The 16,088-nt window shown below is 38.6% G+C and overlaps 1 protein-coding gene across 3 annotated transcripts in view; it reads right to left on the bottom strand.

The window, feature by feature from the left end:
* LOC126767051 (MPN domain-containing protein CG4751) overlaps positions 1 to 16,088 on the bottom strand; it is a 115,166-nt gene that overhangs the window by 25,064 nt on the left and 74,014 nt on the right. For 2 of the 3 annotated variants that reach the window (XM_050484661.1, XM_050484662.1), the window contains one exon: positions 13,862 to 13,949. The exons of the other annotated variant lie outside the window; for it this stretch is intronic. In XM_050484661.1, coding sequence (XP_050340618.1) covers positions 13,862 to 13,949 — 88 coding nt within the window. The remainder of the gene's footprint in view (positions 1 to 13,861; positions 13,950 to 16,088) is intronic. 3 annotated transcript variants of the gene reach the window in all.

The raw sequence follows: 16,088 nt of genomic DNA, 5'->3' as shown, positions 1-16,088 counted from the left end.
TGTACATAAACTTTCCCCCTTTTTATATACATTAGGGTGTTTTTTTTTTTTTTGAACTATTAATTTTTTTCAGTCCCGTCACGAAATTTCCTTGGAAATACCCCAAAAAAAAATTCCCTGAAAATTTTAGCCCTACATATTAACATTAAGAACTGATTTTTATCTTTAAATTCCTACAGATCAGAGGTATTTTATGGCATCGCTTTGACTTTAGATGCATGTTTCTCAGAATTGTTCACTCTACAAAAGTGCCCAGAGCAACAAAGACTGATTTTTCCGCGAAATTAGCATTTTTTTGTATAACTGACAAGAGCTGTAGCGTTTAAAGTCGCGATGCCATAAAATTCCCGCATTTAATTTTTCAAGAGCATTTTTATATGTGCGGAAGAAATTGTGGGAATATAGCGCGGGAATTCCCGCAATTATTTTATTGAAGGAAACATGAATGACGGGAACTCCCGCAATTTACGCGAATGTGTTAATCCATTGCACTGTGTATTTGCAGTTCTATTCTACCATTCCCAATATTTAGTAATTTTATAATTTTTTAGGAAGAATCAGTTTGAAATTGTACGCATATACATACAGTCAGCAAAATTCGTATTCATACACCCTATTTTTTCAGTAAAAATATAAATTTTCAAGCCAATTTTGAAAGGGAAAACTAGATTTGGATGAAAAATTACAGCAGAATGCGAAATGTTTTGATTTTTATATAAAAGTAAATAATATTTCCATAAAAACGAGAAGTATAATATTAACAAACGCAAAAATCGTATTCATACATCCCTAACTGAAACATATAATCAATAGCATAAATTAAAATTAGTATTTAGTGGGATATCCTTTTTGTTTAATAACTGCGTGCAATCGTCGTTGCATTGACTTCACCAAATTTTTCGTTAGTTTTGGAGATATCTTCTTCCACTCCCTTTGCAATGCTTCTTTTAGTTGTTTCTCATTCCTAATATTGTAATTTTTCAACCCTTTTTTAACGATAGACCATAAATTTTCAATAAGGTTTATATCTGGGCTTTGCGGTGGTGTTTTTAAGTAAAATGGACAATTGTACAAGATCCAAAGACGAGTATCAAGCGCAGTATGTTTGGGGTCATTATCTTGTTGAAACAGGTATCGACCCCCCAATCCAAGTTTATCTGCACTTTGATTCAAATTTGCTTTTAAAATATCAATGTATTTCTTGGCATTCATTATTCCTGTGATGGGGACAAGATTTCCTACTCCAGCTGCAGCAAAACATCCCCAGAACATGACGGAACCTCCACCGTGCCTAAATGTGGGCAAAAGGTTTATGCAATGAAGACGTTTATTTTTCTCGCGCCATACTTTTACCCTTCCATCACTATATTTAATATTAAATTTGGATTCATCTGTGAATATTACACGTCTCCAGAATCGAAAATCTTTATTTTTGTACAATCTGGCAAATCTTAAACGCTTCATTCTGTTCGTTGCATTTATGTAAAGTTTTCTTGCAGCGGATCTGCTCCTTATTTTTCGTTTTCGAAGAGTGTTACGAACGGTCTGCGCTGTTACAGTCACGCCTTGGAATTCAGTTAACATTTTTGCTAACTTTGGTGCCGAAATTGTTGGATCTTAACGTACCTCTCTCACTAAAAATAACACATTTCTGCGTAAAAGTTTGTTTTTACATTCATTTCGGCGCCTTTTTTTCACTGTTTTATACTTTTTAAATGTATTAATTATATACTGAACTGTTGCATGGCTTCGGTTTATTACTTTTTCAATTTCCCGTAAAGATTTTCCGTTTTGATGCAAATTTAAAGCCAATTGTCGAATATCATTTGGAACTTCCGAACCTTTTCTGCCCATTTTAGAAACACACTTTCTCGTTGACAATCAAATTCAAAATGATGCATAATTTATGACAAAAGAATAGGGCCTATATTTCATGGAACTGAAATATTTGATCTAGCTAACCATAATTTCTACGAATAGTGAGTTTGCAGACTATCGTTTAGTGTATGAATACGAATTTTGCATTCACGCCAACTGAATTTTTCGAATTACTGGAAAATCTTTACTAGGAATGTAAAACAGTTATATTCTATTGCTTCATATTTGCTTAAGTACAATTGACGTATAAATTCAGATTTTTAGTTTTGATAATTTAATAGAAAAAAAAAATTTTACATGTAAAAATGGGGTGTATGAATATGAATTTTGCTGACTGTACTTCAAAGTATATTGCAAAGAATCGAAAACATTTCTGTATATCTAAAATTATAATAAACCTTTTTATCAACACTCCAATTATTCCGCTTTATTTTTACGTTAGATATCGCGTTTGGTTTGTTATGAATGCATTTGCGTCCTTGACCAATAATCTAGCAAAGTATCCGCAGTGCCTTGACGATGAAAATTCCAATGCCATTTTTTGTTGTGATATTAAATATATCGGACAAGCTCGTCTTAAAAAAAAAACTACCTGGTTAAGAAGCAAAATCAGTATAACCCATATACTAAGCATGTTTGGAAATGAAAATTTTTACTTATTTCTTTCTATTTTTGAATTACTAAAATTTTCAAATGATTCTTACATAAATTTTGAACAAATGCTTATGATTTGAAATATAATTTTTGTATTTATGAGCTGTATTGAATTTTAGCATAAAGAGATAAAATGTATCCTATGTCCTTACCCTGCTTCTAAACTACCTCCCCACCAATTTTAAGCCAAATCGGTTCAGCCGTTCTTGAGTTATAAACGACTTTCTTTTATATACCAACTTGTACCATTCTTGTAAATGACAGAAAATAGCAAAAAAAGAAAAAAAAACAACAAACACATGCGGGAGCTGTAGCACATGAAAATTTTCATTAGCTCCGCTGTGCTACCGCTCCCAATTTTTTGCTACCGCTACGCCAGAGCATAGCGCAGAATTTAATTTTTTGCTCCCGCTCCAGCTATAGTTTTTTTCCTAACAAAACTCGGAGCAGAGTAGAGCACATACTTTACATTGTTATGCTAAGGCTATGCTGCGGCTCCCGACAAAGTGAGAGCGGTAGCAAGAGTAAAATGAAATGCTACGAGAGTAGCGTAGTTTTTCAAACGCTGCCAAAAAGTTATTCATCAATGTTACTACCTGCAGAATATAAAAAACCATAAAAAAGTAGTCATACAATGGAATTGTTTGAAAATCTGGTTATTACTGAATTGTCATTCCAGCGCACTGTCAATATATTATTAGTTCTGTCGATTATCAAAGCGGATGTTGCCCGTGGTTTCTTCATTTCTTTTATGCCTAATAAAGGAGCACGATTGACGGTATTGTCACGCGCAGTGGCAGTTGCCAATATACAAGCATGACACGTCAAATTGTAAAAAAGTTGTCGAATGTGACGTTATGGTGTTTTGATGTTTCTACTTTGATAGTAGGGTTGATTCTCAAACTTTTCATTTTTATTACGACGCCATTATATTTCAACAATAAACTATAGAATATCTAACATTATACATTCAGTTAATTTTACTAAAATATCTTACATGTTTACCGATTTACATATATGTATCTACTGTTTATATGTGACGGTAAGTCTGAAAACCTTTTAGGAGGTATAAGGGAACAAGGTTAATAATGTCTGATTTTATTTTATTTTGGCAATACTATATATTATTAACATATTGAGATGCTTTCTAAGTTTTATTAACCCATTTCTTACCACTGTCCTATTTATAGGACACCATAGTAAATCTTTTTTTTTTCAAAACTGACCTTTTATTTTATTTATTTCTGTAGAAATTTATATTCATGTACTATTTTCCTGTTATAACATTATTTTCTGGCTATTAAAAGTGTTAACATTATTTTAATATGAATTTTTAAAACTGGTCAGTTTTGTAATTTAGGTCACAACATGATGAAGAGGAACAAACAGAGGCGTTGCCAAGGACTAGGTTGTAAAAAAACCTCTTACTTTTTGTGTCAAATGCGATAAAACACTTTGCAGTGATTGTTTTATTCTTTATCATACAAAATAAGCTTAAATACGATGATAATTTTAATAAAGTTGATTTTCTTATAAGCGTTATCTTTAATTTTTTCTGAGCATACATATATCTCCAGTGTCCTATTTATATGACGGGCTGATTCACTAATCAAGGTATTTTTTATTTTTTTTTTCATATTCTTCTTTCTTAACGTATTAAGAGCCCAAGTTACAAATTTCATCAAAAAATTCCAATGATTTCAATGCTTGGGAAGTAATGGGTTAATCCTGAATATCACTAATATGTATGTTAGCGCAAGTTTTCTCCATTTTAGGTACAACACTTACACTGTTATTAGAAAAAACTATTTTTGACATAAGGGTATATCATTATCAAACAGTCAGCCATACACACTGGGCTCCACATATTCATTATGTGGTAGCTTGAACAGTTTTGGTCCGCTCTATGGATAATATTATGTACCGAATTTGGTTGAAATTGGTAGGTCGGGAGATATTTGATTTGAACGTAAGGTGGTCGATGCCACCCCCATTGTACAATTTTTACACCGCCTCCTATAAAATGTAGATGTAGAGCAGGTCGCCTCCACGCTGGTGCATCCTGGGTAATGCTAAATGGCCTGCGGCCTTCACGGCCTTACAACTCCTAGACGACTTTAGCATTGAACTGGTTTTTAGAGTAGGTTAAACTTATTTGGATCTGGTTGAACCCTGGGCTGGTGGTGGCGACATTCTGGCACCTGAGTATGATGGGGTGACACCCATCAGAAATGGCTGTTGGGCTAATGTCGCAAATGCCTCCGTGGCAGGCCTCGGAGTACGTTCCCCCCCCCCCCCCTTCGTCCCAGGCGTGGTAGGTGCTAAGTTGGCGACGAAACTGGTCGGCTTCCTCATCAGGCGACATCTCCATTGACATTAAAACGCACGGCGGAATCGCTAGCACCAGCAGAGGAACTTCTGCTAAAATTATGAAGGATCACTGGCAACAAAAATCGTAGAGCGCTACGGGGGCAAGCATGCTGGTCAGGTATCAGAGCAGCATGCCAACACGCTCGAATGGGCTAAGAAGGTCCTGAGTGAGAGCGAGACCGATAGGGCTCGACTCGAAACGAAGGGACCCGAACCAGAGGTTAAGCGGCAAAGGTCGCATGAGGGAGAAACCTCCCTTGGTAAAAAACCGCGAACGGGGGCTGCGCCAACTTTTAGTGAAATCGCTAAAGGCGCTAGTGCAAGAGTGCTTGGTGTGCTAGACCGCAGCAGGGGGGACGGCGCCATCTCTCACGAAGAGTGGAAAAGAGTAGCGGCAGCCATTTCGTCAGTCTTCCTCAGGGTGGTTAAGGGAAACCCGGGACCACCCCCAAAATGTGTAAGTGCCGGTTGGCATCATGGACTGCATAAGCTGACAAGGTGTGCCGATGAAAGATCGGCCATCTTATATAAGGAGGCAGTATCTCTGGTGGGGGAGGTGTGGAAGGGAGCCAGACTGGAGGCCGTGGACAAAGCGGACCTTCCTCTTCGCCCTAGGGCTCGCGTCTGGCTGCCGGCTGAACCTTCCACTGCAAATGAGATTGAGGAAATTCTCAAGTACTGCAACTCCTCTCTCCCCACGCATGACTGGAGGGTTATAAGGCTGGAGAGAACCGATGAACCTTATCGGCAAGCGTTGATAATGCTTAACGAGGAGTCCATCGGTCCTCTCCGCAAAACCAAGGGAGCCATCAGCTATGGTTTCGAAATGGTTGTGCTAAAAGTACTCCCAACGGATACCGGGGCTGATGGCACCCAAGCTGCAGATGCAGGGGAGAAGGCAGACGGCGTTAGCGATGGTCAAGCGACCATAGAAAACGACCCAAACCTCTTGGTTCTGAAGGCGGTTCGTCGATTGGCGATTCCGTCTTCAGCCTCGAAAAACTGTTTGAGGAGGTGAGGGTCGATCACGACATAAGCGCTGAACAGGCGCTGCTAGAGGAGAGTATGAAGGATGAAATTCCTCCAGATTAATCTCCAACACTCAAAGGCGGCCTCCGCCAATTTACTGCTTCGTCTGAAGCAAGACGAGGCCGATGTCGTCCCGATCCAGGAACCGTGGCTGACTAGTAGCGGGATCTCTGGCTTGTGGACGAGGAGCCATAAGCTGCTGGCGACCAATGATGCAGGTAGAAACAGAGCCTGTATGCTGGTCAGAAATGAATTAACGGTACTTCTTTTACCTAATTTCAGCAATGCTGACATAGTAACAGCAAAACTAGAGTGCGAGACCGGAAATGTCTGGATTATCTCCGCGTATATGCCGCACGATTATGCGGTGGAGCCACCTCACGTATTGCTAAGGAAGACCTTGGCTGAAGCGTCCCGGAATGGTGCCGACGTCATCATCGGCTCGGACGCCAACTCGCGACACTCGATCTGGGGCAGCTCGGATACAAATAATAGAGGTGAGTCGCTTTTTGATTTTATTGTAAGCGAAAATCTTCGCATTTGTAATAGGGGAAATTCCCCAACTTTTGTGACCGCATCCAGGGAGGAGGTTCTCGACCTCACCCTAGTTTCTCATGTGATTGCCCCGCTGATCTCAAATTGGAGGGTCCTCGATGATCACTCCTTTTCTGATCACAGGTATATCGGTTTTAGTTTAGTCGGAGAGGGTCCGCCTAGGAAATCATTCAGAAATCCGAGGAACACGGACTGGGAAGGCTACCGAAGGAGGCTTCGGCAAACTCTTCCACGCGCACCGGGGGTGAACATTTTGGGCACCGCCGATGTGGTGGACGGGTGGGTCGAAGTCTTCAGCTCGGCGTGCATTTCTGCACTAGAGAGCTCCTGTCCACTGAAAATACCGAAGGGCAGAGGGAAACCTCAATGGTGGACTATGGAGCTCTCGGAAATTAGGGACGCCTATTAACAGGGCCCGCAGAAGCGGGTTATCTGACGACTGGGCGTTGTATAAAACAAGACTTTCGATTTACAAGTTCGAGTTAAGGAAGGCTAAGAGGATCTCGTGGAAGGCCTTCTGCGAAAAAGTGGAGGGCTGCCACGAGTCCTATAGATTCAGGCATATTCTCGCTAAAAACCCAGTGCCTCTGGGTTATCTGAAGGATGTAAACGGGAAGTGGGCCCTAAGCAGTGAAGATACATTTCAGTTGCTCCTTGATGCTCACTTCCCTAACAGCACGTCCTCTATGGCGGCATCTCTCGGAGAGTTGCATGCTGACTGCACGGCCTTTTCTGCAGTTGGTTGCTACCGATCTATGCGAACTGCATCAGATTAGGGTACATCCCGGGGGCTGGAGACGAGTCAAAGTTACGTTCATCCCGAAGGCTGGCAGGGGCTCTCATGTCACGGCCAAGGATTTCCGACCCATCAGCCTCTCCTCTTTTTTACTTAAAACTTTGGAGAGGCTGATGGACTGGTATGTAAGGAGTCGCATTCCGAGAGACTACCTATCAGGAGCGCAGCATGCGTATCGTAAAGACAGGTCGGTGGACACTGCCCTGCACACTATCGTGTCGTGGCTGGAGGAAGCCATCGAGGCTAAAGATTTCGTTATTGGGACCTTTCTTGATATCGAGGGAGCTTTCAACAATGTCTTACCGGAGGCAGTCAAAACTGCTCTAGAGGGTCTTGGGGTTGAATCGAACCTCAAGCACCTCATCTTCAGTCTTCTGTGTGACAGAATAGTCGAAACAGAATGGGGCAGCGCGGGCGCGCGGCGCAATGTGAGCAGGGGAACCCCTCAGGGCGGGGTTCTTTCTCCTCTTCTATGGATCCTAGTCGTTAACGACCTTCTTAAGAAACTAGAGGATCTGGGCTGCCGGGTGATTGCCTATGCAGACGATGTAGCTCTTATGGTCAAAGGAAAGTTCCTTAGCACCGTATACGAGCTGACGCAGGGATATCTTGGCGTTGTAACAAAATGGGCGGTCGGATGTGGACTCGCCATCAACCCGAATAAAACAGAAATGGTTTTATTCAGTAGAAGATATAAGATCCCAGTGACACCTTTGCCGCAAATGGGAGGTATCCGCCTGCGACCGGCGGATAAAGTGAAGTATCTAGGGCTAATCCTGGATAAGAAGCTTTCTTGGAACCCGAACATCGAGGAGAGAGCCAAAAAGGCATCGATTGCCCTCTACTGCTGTAGAGGAGCAATTGGCAAAAGGTGGGGCCTCTCACCGAAGGTGGTCCTCTGGCTCTATGATAACATAGAAAAGCCCATAATGTTCTATGGAGTCTTTATGTGGTGGAGGGCTTTACAGAAGACCACACTTGCTAAGAAACTTGTAAGCATTCAACGAGCTGCGCTTATCAGCATGTGCGGTGCATTAAGGTCCACCCCAACCGTGGCACTTAATGCAATTCTGAACATAACGCCCGTGGACATCGCCGGAAGGTGTATGGCCGCAAAAGTGGCTATTAGACTCAGGGAATCTGGGTTTCTAAAGGAGCGTGTTTCTGAACACTAAGACATTCTTACAAGCTTTGACTGCATACCGGATCATCTGGATCATGGAGTCGCCATATCAAAATCCCGCGGTTTCTTCTCTACCCATATACCGAAGAGGGAGCTATAGATGGGAAGGAGCCGTTGGAGGAGAGGGGCAGTAAGCTTCTTTACGGATGGGTCAAAGCTTGGGGGGAAGGTTGGTGGAGGGGTTTACTGTCGGGAGCTCTCCATCAGCACTAGTTTCAGACTTCCCGACTACTGCAGTGTCTTCCAGGCTGAGGTTGCATCCATTAAGGTAGCAGCGGATCTGCTACTCCGGAGGGTATTCACCTTCAGGGAAGTGACCATTCACTCAGATAGTAGAGCGGCGATACTAGCCCTGAATTCATTCACAGCGCGTTCAGGGCTGGTTGAGGAGTGTCTGGCTTCACTGTCCCTGGCGGCGACAGTATTTACTATAAGGCTTGTATGGATGCCAGGCCACAGCGGAATAGCGGGTAATTGCAAAGCTGATGAGCTAGCAAGGAAGGGTACCCTAGAGTCACTATCGGCAGAATGGCAACAGGTCGGTGCTCCGGTGTCCTCTTGTGTCCTACTACTGGAAAACTGGGCCTCGCGGATGCTTGGTCAACGCTGGGCCAGGACTGGTACTTGCGCGGTGGCAAAAGCTTTCTGGCCCAAGATAGATCACAGAAGATCTAACGATCTCTTCGCCCTCAGTAAGGCAAGCCTCTCTTTAGTAGTGGGGCTCTTGACAGGCCATTGCCTTATTGGCACGCATGCTGTAAGACTAGGAATCTTACCGGATGCCGCTTGCAAAAGCTGCTTAGAAGAAGATGCGGCAGAAACTAGTCAGCACTTCCTTCTTGACTGTCCCGCATTCGGTAGGTTAAGACTTAGATACTTGGGGGCACATACCTTCAGACATCCTTCCGAACTGGTGGGAGTAGATATCAAGCGCATTTGCACATTTGTATCGGCCACCAAACGTTTTGCCGATCTTTAAGTCCGAATACGGGAGTTCTATTTTCTATGGCATCACAAAGGACTACGTTTAGTCCACGTGCGATCTTAGATCGGCCATCCAACCTAACCTAACCTATAAAACACTTCTGTGCCACTTTTTAAAAAATTTTAAAACCACAGAACCCCAGCCTAATACGATTCCTTGTACCAAATAACAGTATTGTAACTTACTGAGGAGCTTAGTTATAGCAATTTATTGTTTTTTGATTATTTGCGTTTTGTGGACGCCCATCTGCTTGGTCTGATAGCAAAGCTACATGCAAATGCTTAAAGGAGCACATTGCAAATGAGGAAGCACTACAAAGCTGAAGAAATGGGCAAACAAGATGATTGGGTTGTGATCAAACGAACCCACCGCACGATGCAGTAATCATTGAGAGAACCTGCTAAAAAATACTCCTGCTTCTGCTAAAGGAGGCACCAATGAAGACCCCGGGTGATTTTAAGATCAAAATAGGGAGGGTGCTCGGAAAGCATGTCGAACGAGTGTTTTAGCTCGTTGGTCGGTATGGCCACAGGTATGCCGGTGCAAGCCTTTTGAATGGTCTCTACGTCTGCATAACGCTTTCCTTTCATGGTCAAATGCCTTTTTCCGAAAAGGAAGAATTCGCACGGTGCCATATCAGGTGAATACGGGGAGTGGTTAATGGTTAAAATGTGACTTTCGGTCAAATAATCGGTCACAATGATGATGGATTCTCACCAATTTTTGGTCGTCAGTCAATTTGTGCGGAACAAACCGTGCACACACCTGTCGTAATGCGACAAATCGATGTTTTGGAGATGTTTATTTCCATTTCCATGAATTTCAATGATGATTTCGGTTGATTTTTGATGAAGTCACGCACAGTTTCGATGGAATTTCCGGTGATCACGGATTTTTATTGGCCCACATGTTGATCGTCATTTATGTCCTCACGACCACTTCGAAGCTCATTTTCGTACCGATTACACAAACATACTAAGGCTTAAAACGCAATAAATTCACTTCCAATCAATGAAATGACATGAAATTCTCACTGGACAATCGATAAAGATAGCACATTCTAACGCACTAGTCGACATATAGAAGGCGCCACCAGGAGGTGCTAGATCCACTAAAATCCTGTTTACTTTGGAACGCACCTTGTAGTACTCAACACGTCTATTAAAACTTCAGCTGGAGTTCAGGGTTTTACAAATTTAATTATGAAGCAGCTTTGCCCAAATAAGGAACGAATTTTCGCCTCATAACTTTTAATGCATGTATCTGCAGGGTTTAGAGCATTAGTTCAGTATAAAAAACGTGTATGAAACACGTAAAAAAAAGGGATAAGATCGGGTATTACCGACCATTTCATACTCTTGCAACTTGGCACGTAAGGCTTGTTAGTTATATGGGGTCTAGAGCGATTTTTCACCCGATTTTATTCATTATAAGCTCAAATATTGGCCGATATATCCAGTATAAAGTCACCTGGAAGTACGGAAATATTTATATTAGGTATATGGGGGGTAAGGGAAGTATTAACTCGTCTCAACTCATTTGTAGCACACAGCACGATTTTCTCTGAATTTCAATTATATAGTATATCTCACTCATTGACCGATAATTAACTACAGACTCTGGGGTTCACATATTCGGTACCTAGGAGATTGGATAGTTTTGGTTCCATTTATACAATTTTTGGTCATAAGGGAACATACATACTTCAAATGCATTATTCGTGCAATGTTGTATCCCGTTATATTAATTGCTTCTTGACAGAAGACCCGTGGCGAAGCAAGAGAAATAATTCAAAACGCACTCCTACTTTAACCAATCTGGAGATTGACATGAAAATCTGGAACCCGATATTGATATATCTTTGTAGTTCAAAATTACCTTAACAAAATCTAGAAGCCTTTGAATATACTCTACTAGACAATCCGACTATACCGACATGGTCAAACTTCGACAGTTTCTAAATCAACGTATATAAAATCCTGGAATCTGCAGGATATTTCAAGGCTTCAATAGCAAATCGGCCACATTCCACTCAGTTATTGTAAAAATAGCAGTCGAAAAGAAATATAACAGACAGTTTTCATGCCAATAATAATTTCAAATTTACTTTGCACCATTTAGAGACAGTAAGCTGTAAGCTTTGTAAAAAGCAACACCCGATTGGAAAATGTCCCAAATTTCTAGGAATGAATACGGAGACACGTATCTCCACAATCAAATATGGATTGCTTACACTTATAGCATAGCTACAAGAAGTTATGAGCAAGTTCTCGGGTCGTAAGTGTTACAAAACACACTCTGATACACAAAGAGTTTAGCACTCGTACGGAATCCACTCGGGAAGTAACCTGATAACGTTTCAAGTACCGCATTACGCTCCCAAAGCATAAACACAAATCGGCAAGCCTATACTACTACTAAATCAACGAGCCAAGTCCCACCTAATCCAAGTAGGAAGCAGATATTACTCGGTACTGCAAAGGTTCAGGTAGAACATAAAGACCAGCGTTATTTCGTCAGTGCCATCATTGATTCGGGATAATATGGATTGAGTGATTTTATTCGGACCCTTTGTACATTATTGAGCAGACTTTTGACAATATAGAGTAATTTTTTTTCGTCACTTTTTAGTTCATGAACTTTAGAAGCAGCTATTTTGGCGAAATCTTCGAAATAGAGTAAAGCATACATAATGACTGGAACTTCCTTGAAATGCTTGGTTTCGGATGAGAAGCCTTTTATTCAAAGAAATTGATTAGTTATGTCTTTTGAGTCGAAAATTGAGCCATTCGGAGTATTTATACATTTAAGATTCACTTGCGTACAGGAGTCTGAGAGCATTCTTATATCAGCCCATAATTTCTTGGGATTTGTTAATGGAGTGATAGCTTTGGTAAGTCTTTGTGTATTTTATCAGATTATGAACAGAGCACGTATTAAGCACCACAAAAAATTTAATTTTTTTTTTGTACTTCGCATGGATTTTATTTTAGAAACAGAAAATATGTCGATTTAAAATAAACAGTTACGAAAAATAGTTAAAAGTTAAAACTGAAAGAAAGCGGACACGCAGTGTATGTGGCATATTCATAAAGAAATTCAGAGTACAAAATTAAGAAGATATTTTTTGATTTTGAACGCATATCTATTAGTAAATTATTAAAAGATATGTACACTTATAACATTCAACTTAGGGCACATGGTGACCATATAAAATTTCAATTTGAATAGTTCGAGTTACATAAGGTATAGTAAAACAACTTCATTAAGTTTCTATCAAATTGAAGGTTTTATTCAGTATAGTTAGATTGAACCAATTTAAGTCAAACATACACCGTTATGTTAGATGGCATTTTTAAAGTAATTTAATGATAACACTCTTATGGAAACCCTCGTCAACGTTGGAAAAATTGGCGCATTTTTCTCCATGTACCAAGAGTAATCAATTATTTAAATGGTTCCAAAAGGGTTTTTGCTCCTGAGCAATCGAAAACAGTGTTTACTAACTATAACATCTGATTTAACAAAGTTTGTACGTATGTAGAATGTAATTTTTTTCTCGGTTTAAAAATTTATTAATTGGTTTTTATTCTTCTAATAATTCGCTTCAATGATTTAAGTGTTATATTTAATATAAAACAAATATTTCTCCCACAAACTACAAAAAATAATAGAGGCTTAGGGCAGAGAAATATCAACCTCCCCAACTTCGCTTAACATTAAATAGAAGGAAAAGAGAAATACTTTTCCCCCGAAGTAAAATATTTGAACAAACACAAAGTGATAACACAAATACTAGTCAGCATTACCAATCAGTTTATTACGAAATGAACATCCTCACACGCTAAAACATAAAATAATACGGATGCAACACAAGAAACTACACAAAATTTACCATCAATACTTCACAGTGAAGGTATTAACCAAACACACAAAACAGATTAATATTTTTAGAATAACAAGAATATATGTATGTATATTAACATTGATTTCTAAAAATATATAATATATCTATTAACGAATATACGAACAATTAACAATTAACATAGTGTTAAAACACTCACATATTTATATGTATAAACTAGAATATATTATTATTATTTATAACGTTGAAACAAAAAAATCGAATTATCTTTATTTAAACGGAACTGGACACTTACATCGAATTTTTAATCGGTATTACAGAGCTTAAATGCAACTAAAATAAATACTGTATGATATTTTACAATCAAGAGGAATATTGGTAACATGATATGTAAAATGATGTCATATTATATGGTATAGTAAGAAAGATATGTATAAAATTACGCATTCCATTTTTTATGTACTTGTTTTCTAAGTAAACATATGTTAAACACGCACCTCAATATGCAGACATTCCGATAAGTTAGTTAAAAATATGACTACTTACTGCGGTAAATTTCGGCTCACTATAGTATTGTATGAACATATATTTCGCTTTATATTAGGCAAAAGGCAATCCGACTTCTTATCCGCTTCTGCAAAAGACATTATAATTTAACATTATATGCGTATGTATACATACATATGTATGTATATACATAGACAATAAAGGCTGCGTTCGCCCGACACATTTTTAAATGAAGTAAAAACACAATGTTAACTGATAATTCAGTTAAAATTTTTTTCCTGCAATACAAAGTATGCGTTCAGTTTTAAAATTAGGTACAAAAGCATTGAAAATTATAAAGAGAAATTAAATTCAGTATTACTTGTTTCCAGAATCCGGGAGACTTATTTATATAATTATGAGCAAATTCAATGTGCTTTCGTCTGTTTACAAGTTAAATTATGGTTTCGAGCAACTATGCCATAATATACAGCTTTTCGTAAAAATATTAATTTTTGGCACAAATTGTTTTTTTTTTTTCAAGCTTATATTTACATTTTCAATAATCTTAGTTGACATAATTCGCGGATTAACAATCTCCATATTTATTATATTATTGTTCTTCCTGACTGATAATTTTTTCGAACGGCTCCATCGCGGTTTTGATGTTATGATTCCGGTTTTATGAATAGTTTGCCCATTTTTTGTGAAACTTCCGCCATCTCTCCACAATTATTTTTCTTTCCGCCAGACTAATTTCTTTTTTTTTGATATCAATTTTTTAGAAATAATATTAAAACGCGGGACGAGGTGTGGGAACGATTAATTATATCAACACACAATAGAATCTACGCAAAAAGAAGAAACATATGCATGGAAAGTAGGCATTTTCAATTCAAGTAAATAAAGCGCAGACTTTCACTAAAATAACGTTATCACAAAACTGAAAATATAATTTACATTTTTGTTTTTGCATTCTGAACTTAAGGATACGTATATAAAGAAGAAATGCATATGAAACATTTTAACTTAATTGCTTATTAGCATTGCTTTTTTTCACTTTACTTAAAAAATGTGTCGGCTGGACGCATACTTTATTGCCTATGTATACATCGTCAGCTAAAAAATGCACAATAACGTAACAATATTTTTGGAAATTTACAGGGGAAGGAATGAAACGCGATATAAAATGGAACATGAGTGTAACAAATTTTAAATATTTTTTAAAACTGGGTTATATCTAATAGCAAGATATGTTGGGCATTTATACTTGTTTCATACATACATACAAGTATAAATGCCCATGTAATTCGAAGTAGTGGATCGTAATCAATAAAACACTCAATTTTGCATTTTAGGTGACGATATGTATTCAATGATATTATGTCACACTTTCACAATCAAGTTTTATTAAAATATTTTTTTCAATTACCACGACACACCATTACGATGCCACAATCCCCAACAAATTTCGAAATGCATGACTCAGGTAGATGCATTTATGAGAGGATTCAATAACTCAATAAAAAACATGATATTAATAAATATTTTAAAAAGAGTAAAAGCATGAGCAAATTTTAATCAGTAGCGATTAGGTTATACATAATTTGCTTGTGAATCATATTCATATTTGTATGACTGAAATGTTGGACAATGTTCGGGTTGTATCTTCTATACAATACACTGATTTAATTATGTATTGCTATACACATGTTCATGTCTATGTATGTATGCATTGAAATTTCGATTAATTAAATAATCTTCCAACCGGTGCTCATATCCAAAGTCCATACATTTTAACTCCAGAATGTCATACATGATTTGAATCAATATCAATATCAATGATCGGTTCAATTGATGCAACCGTCTAAACTGATATGATTTGATTTGAACCGTAGAACCATATCGTTTACAATATATAAAAATCCCCTATCAAGAAAGTATCGGGAATTCTTCAAAAATTTGTAAAATGTGTTCAAAAATTACCCTAACCCCCATGTAACTCAAATAACGATTTTCAATAGTTATCGATCAATTGAGAGTTATCTTAATAAAACTCAGAGCGGAAATATCGAAAAATCTCCGAGATATGTATACTATTGAAATTTAAAGAGAATATTTTGTAAAATAGGGACGGACCAAAGCATGTCTGACCATTGGAATTTAAGTGTGCTCTGTCGATCTGAAAGCTGCTTTTGACAGCACGAGAAGGAGCTGCCTTTATGACGCTATGTTTGAATTTGGTATCCACGCAAAACTAATGCGGCTGTGTAAACTGACGCTGAGC

Source organism: Bactrocera neohumeralis, unplaced genomic scaffold, assembly GCF_024586455.1.
Source record: "Bactrocera neohumeralis isolate Rockhampton unplaced genomic scaffold, APGP_CSIRO_Bneo_wtdbg2-racon-allhic-juicebox.fasta_v2 ctg370, whole genome shotgun sequence".
Lineage (NCBI taxonomy): Eukaryota > Metazoa > Arthropoda > Insecta > Diptera > Tephritidae > Bactrocera > Bactrocera neohumeralis.
The sequence above is the reverse complement of the archived record's forward strand: the minus strand, read 5'-3'. Positions and strand labels throughout refer to the sequence as shown.